The sequence below is a fragment of the Melozone crissalis genome, unplaced genomic scaffold, assembly GCF_028551555.1.
Source record: "Melozone crissalis strain CALT ecotype California unplaced genomic scaffold, PUWL_Pcris_2 ptg000013l_1, whole genome shotgun sequence".
NCBI classification, from domain to species: domain Eukaryota; kingdom Metazoa; phylum Chordata; class Aves; order Passeriformes; family Passerellidae; genus Melozone; species Melozone crissalis.
In genome coordinates this window covers 39,692,110-39,698,109 of record NW_026535791.1, presented here as the reverse complement: position 1 = coordinate 39,698,109, position 6,000 = coordinate 39,692,110, and the positions used below count along the sequence as shown (strand labels likewise).

General features: G+C 49.2%; 1 protein-coding gene across 1 annotated transcript in view; it reads left to right on the top strand.

Moving 5' to 3' along the window:
- Window positions 1-728: 728 nt before the first annotated feature.
- EFNB2 (ephrin B2) overlaps window positions 729-6,000 on the top strand; it is a 45,949-nt gene continuing 40,677 nt past the window's right edge. The window contains exon 1 of the mRNA XM_054271927.1: window positions 729-1,884. Coding sequence (XP_054127902.1) covers window positions 1,757-1,884 — 128 coding nt within the window. The 5' untranslated portion in view covers window positions 729-1,756. The remainder of the gene's footprint in view (window positions 1,885-6,000) is intronic.

Here is a 6,000-nt window from a genome sequence, read left to right as displayed (position 1 = left end):
GAGGGCTCCGCATGTCCGACTCTTCTTTAATTCAGACGGCCCGTTTGTAGACGACTAATTGTCGCGCAACCAGATAAACTTAGAAAACTCACAGAAGCCGTGGGAAGGGCCGGTGGGAAGCTAGCGCGGAAGCACCCCCGGGCCTCCATCTCAGCAAGGAACCCGCAGAAAGTTGTGCGCGGAGCTCCGCGCCGGTGGGAACACGGCCCGGCCCTTTCCCGCGCCGCGCCGCGGAGGTGGCCGCTGCAGCGCAGCGTCTGCAGCCGCGCTCCCCCGGGGGGCTGCGCTCGCAGCGGCGGGCAGGGTGAGAGGGAGCCCCGCGCCTCCCGGCCCTGCCGCTGATCCCGCTCTTTGAACGGCAGCGTACTTGGGAAACAGTTTTAGCAAAGGCTGGGGTTTAGTGTTTATTTCTTTTATTTTCCCCTGATTTCGCTCCATCTGGGCCTGCCGCGCCCCCCGCACAGCCCCGCTGTGAGTCAGAGCGAGTGGACTCTCCCCGCACGCCGGGCAGCGGCCGCCCGCGGCGCGGCGGGGCCGGGGGGTGTTACCTGCCGGCCCGCTCGGCCGGGCTCGGCGCGGCCCCGCCCGCCGCTCGGCGGTAAGTGACAGGCGCGGCGCCCAACCAGCGCGGCGGCCCGCCGGCGGCCCTATGAGCGGCGGCGGCGGGGCAGCGGGGCCGCGCTTATATGGCTACGGCAGCGCGCTGCCGCCGGCCGCGCTCCTGCGCCGGGGACTCGCAGCGGCGGCATCGGAGGTTGGAAGCGCCGCGCTGGGAACGACAGTGGCTGGCGCCGCTTCTCCTCCCTCGCTCCATTCCTTCTCCTCCGCGGTGGGTTGCGCTCGGCGCAAATCCCGCGCCCGTCGTTCCTCTTGCTCAGTCAGCCGCCGCGGCGCGCACTGCAGGTCGCGCAACGGGAGAGGGACGATTTGACGCTGCGACCCCCCCGCCCCCCCGTTTTGGTTTATTTTATTTTTTTATTTTTGTAATCATTATTGTCCGTCCCTGTTTCTTTCCTTGCTCCGCTCCGTGGTCTTTGCCGGCGACAAGGACAGCAGTGCCCCTCGGGGAAGCCGGAGCCCTGCGGATGCGCCTCCCCGGGACTGGGGGAGCTGACTCGGAGTGGATTTATTGACTCGCGGTTGCTTCCGAGCTGCCCGAAACAGCCTGAGCTGGTGCCCGTGCGGATTGCAAACTGCGGGGAGCAGTGATAGACATACAGGAGGAGCCGCCCGCCGAAGCTGTGTCCTTTTCCCCCCGACCCTTTTATTTCTCCCGCTACCCTTTATTTTACCTCTTTTTAATTTATTTTTTGTTTTACTCCTTTTCACGCGGGCCTTAGACACTGTGAACGCGTATGGCGCTCTGGATCCAAATGGGAGTTGGCAGTTTGAGTGGCATCTTCCAAGGCAGCCGGGAGACCCCCACTAAGAGGAAGGACTAAGGCGTTTGCTTTTTTTTTATTTTTTTTTTCTATTGCTGTTACTTCGGAGGTAGCTTGGATCTGACCTCACAGGAGATATTCCTACATGCGAGTGGCATACATGACTCAGTAGATCTGCTTGCAGTTCTCGCCAAGTGCATCGTCGACCCTTACTGATTTTTTAAAAAATTTTTTAAATTATTCTTTTTTTCCTATCAATCATCCCGGCTGTTGGGATACCGGGCACCCACCCTGCTGTTGCCGCTCAGGTGCGTGGGAAGGCGCACGGCGGAGTTGGCGAGGCTCCGGGGAGGGACTCGGTGCCGCCTGCGACCATGGCAGCGCGGAGGCGAGATGCCTCCGCCTGGAAGTACTGCTGGGGAGCCGTGATGGTTTTATGCAGAACTGCACTGGCGCGGTCCATCGTTTTAGACCCCATATATTGGAATTCCTCTAACCCCAAGTAAGTTTCCATCCCGCTCCCGCCCGCCGTCTCCCCGGGGACCGGCGCTGTCCTCCGTGCGCGGGGGAGGGACGGGACGGTGCCGCAGGTCGGCCGCGGCCGCCGGCAGACACGGGGACGGGGCGGAGTGCGCTAGCGGTGAGCGGCGGCGGCGGGGGCTCCGGCCTGGCCGGCAGCGGGATCCGGCTCTTCCCGGGGCCGGTGGTTCGTGTGACGGCGGAGCTGCCCCGTCGCCCCCTGCCTCTGGCGGGAGGGTCTCGGAAGGGATGAGGGAGGACCAGGGCGGCGGACCGGGGAGTGGTGCGGCGGTAGCAGGATAAAATCTGCGGGCAAAGTCCGGGCTCGCCCGGGCTGGAGCAGCGGAGGAGCCGGGCTGCGCTGAGTTGCCAGGAAAGGGTGATACTCTCCAACTTCTCCGTCTGCAGATGCAAACTCATCCCATTGACTCCAGCGAAGTTACATCTGCTTATAACAGGGCTAAATTTGGTTGTGGAGTTGATGGTATCAAGGCACATGTCAGTGAGTAATGAACTCAGCATTACCCATCACACAACCATATAGTGTCATTCTTCATTAACAAACCCCAGCGAAAATGTACATGCGTTCCCAGGACCTCTCTTTTAAAGCTCACTCTTAAAAGAGATGCGTTATCTTAAAAAAAAAAAAAACTTCTTTACTTAAACTCACAAAATTATTGCTGTTAGAAAGAGGAACTTTTTGAAAAGTGGGCTGTTCTAAAGAAAAGTCTCAGGCAGTGATGTAAAGCTACTTCTCTTTTGTCTCCTTGGATTTTTGACGTACAAAATGGAAGTTGGCTTTGTTCACTTGTGAGAGCCTCTGAACTTTTGTGGTTAGAATCACTAGTTTAGAGAACAAAAATCACGATAGGAAGAAGTAGGACTCTAATGAGTTAAGGGAATTTTAAAGCAGAAATAGGTTAAAATAATTTTTTTATATGCATGCTCCATCTTCAGTTATATATGTTTAAAATTAAATATGCAATGTGTTAATTGAATTTAGCGTTTCCCATTAACTCCAGTAAGTACATGTCTTGTTTTCCCGGGGGAGTTTGTAGAGGAAATGTTAGGTAGTGATGAGACAAGTATGAATGGAGTATTTCCTGGATCAGGGATTAATCCTGCACAGGTGGCAGGATCTCTAGGACTTTGGTGAAGATTTCAAAGTTTGAACTAGGAGTAGCATCTCAAGTTTACCAAGTTACATTGCCTTACAGTCATCATCTGCTGTGGCTTTCACTAAACGAAAAAATTACTATAGACTTCTGCCTGTATTATTTTTTAATACTTGGTTTCTCTTTACCGAGAAGTTTCCTAATCTTTCTTAGGGAAAAAGAACTAAAAAAAAAAAAAAAGAAACTGGCAGGAGCGCGCTGGACTTTTCAGTTCAGAGTCTTTATTTGTAATATTGATTGACAAATACTTATTTTGTATATGCATCAGGTGGGAAGCCTGTTAAAATTTACCTCCAGTCACTGGCTCAGCGCTTGCCTGATGTTGCACAGCTGAAGCCTTTCTTTGGCTTAAGAAAGGCACGGCGTCACTGGGGAGGACGAAGCGGCCGGGCCGGTTATAAAGCGGGCTTTATAAGGCTGTTTAAGCTCTCGAAAGGCAAAGGCTGAGAGCCGGGGTTGCATTGCAGGAGTGGGCCTGCTGTGCTGGTGGAAAACAGCCTTGGCTCGGCCTAGGAGGAAGGGGAATGCTTTTGCATCGCAGGCCTCGCTGGGTTTGTGCCTACAGAGGTCACTCTTCCAAAGCAGAAGAGCCGGCTGCTCGGGGCTCTCCGCTGCCAGCCCCAACCTGCTTTCGCTTCTTTTTTAACTTACCTTGATGGCTTTTATTAGCCATCAGTGAAACGAAGGCATCCGAGCAGCTGAATTCAGCCCATCTCACGGAGCCTGGGGATATGCTTCTTTTGTCAAACACGATTTGTGTTTCCATTTAGTTAATTCTAAACTGTTTGATTACAAAAAAGGTTTGAATGTTGTTAATGGTAGATCTAATGATAATATCTAATTACTTTTTCAACTTAAATGCACGCTTAAAAATAGGTTGTGTTGCTGATGTAATTGAATTTTCTTGAGTGATTCATTGAGGCTTAATCACCACAGTGAAGAAGTACACTATTAAAATTAGTCTTTTCAATTGCTGGGGCTAGTGATTTATAGGCCTCTTGGAGGCCTGGAGTTTGAGGAGGCTTGCAAATGCATTCCTGACACTGCTGCTGGTGAGGCAGCTCTACCTCTCCCAGCAGAATTTCTTACTAATTCTTCTCACACTTGTTTGCCTGAAGGATCCTGAATAATTTCTCCTTAGAGAAGGTTGTCCTCACTCTGGATTCAAGCTGATTGTTAGCTTGGGAAGTAAAGCTGTTGAATAGATCTTGGCATGGTATAATAATAAAGCTCCTTTCTAGATTTGAAATAATAACTATCTTTGATGCTGGTTAATTTATTCAGGGAAGCTGTGCATTTAACTCTATTGAATGTCTCAAGGCAAAAATCTGCTGAACAGGTAGGCAGTTAAAATGGGAGAAGTTGTTAGGTTAATATAAAGTATGAAATAATAAATTTTAGGTTAAGGTGAGCGTATAAACTGAAAGTGAGCATTTTACACTGAAGTCTAGGGGTTATAATTTCTAGCAGGTGGCTGGAATGGAGAGCATGCAGTAGCTGCTGGAACACAGATCTCCCCTCCCTGGTCCCCCCTTATCTTTTTAGAGATCTGCTTTATTGCCTTGACCAAATCATGAGATTGAAGTGACCTCCATAAAATAATTATACCTGTGATTATATTGCTTTGTTGTTTTAGATGGTCTTGGCATACTTTAAAGACTTATCATCTAAAGAACTTTTAGATCATCTGATCTTGAAAACACAGAGGAAAAATAACTCTAGGTTTAACTCCTGTTGACACCTTTTAGTGGGAGAATTTCTGCCTGTGTTGTTTCTGCCAAGACAAGCAATGTATATGCAGATAGCATAGATTACCTCAGTTTCCCCTCACAAGGGCTCTGCACTGCCTTTGACATGCAGGACCACGAGAAATGTTATGGGGCACCTTTCAGTGAAGCAGTAGAGAAATCTCATTCAAAAAAGCATCACTTATGTCTAAGCGTCACTCTTTCCCTGTGTGCTACAGGCCAGCGGTCAAGGCGGGTCTCCTTAGTGACATGTGGAAGGTTATCCTCATAAGTGGTGCCTTTGACACTGATTAAGTTAGATTATATACCTGTTTTTCTCTCCCTCTGATAACTAGTTATATATGGGCTATTTCACAGCCTGCCTCTGAATGAATGCTAACATGTCAGAAACTGATAAAATAAACTACAATTGATGACCCTGCTAAATGTTCTATTCAGTAGCGTATAGACTAGTCTGCTTCTCATTGTATCTGAAATTCTTATTTTTGTAGGTAAACAAATGCACATTCACTACCGATTGAATAGCCCCTTGAACTATGCTCTGCAGTTTGCATTTGGGTTAATCTTGTCGGTTTTAATACAGAGGGAAAAAAAGGAGAAAGCACCAGGGGTGGAATTGTTAGTGCTTTCACATCCACATTCCTCACATTTTGTCAGGATGATAAACTGTAGGTAATGGACAGCCCTTGTTTCACAGGACAGGCAAGCCAGCCAGAGCCAAAGAGCTTGCTAAAACGATATCACACAACATGTTTGGGAGGCTCTCAGCTAGACAGGAATTTATTTGGGAGTCCTGTGCTATGGGACTACACTTTCTAACCTTTGCAATTACAGCTTCAAGCTGAAGAAACAGGAGTGGAAGGTTAAAATTGTTTAAACACATGCTCCTAAATTGTACCCAAAACATAGCTGTTGACACTTGGCGTGCTAATAGATGGAGCAAGTGGTGGCTCCCAGTCAGTCCATTTGATAGGTCTGGCATTTGTAGCCAGGTCTCTGAAGCACAGGTGAATTAGCAAAATGATTTCAGAATAAACTGAAGGCCGATTTCTTGAGCTGGTTATTTTCCCCAGCCTTCCATAGGTAGAGTATAATTGCTATATTATTTATAGTAATTATGTTAAAGCATGTTATCTGTAAGCTGTGCTACGTTATTTCACTTGGTTTAATGAAGTA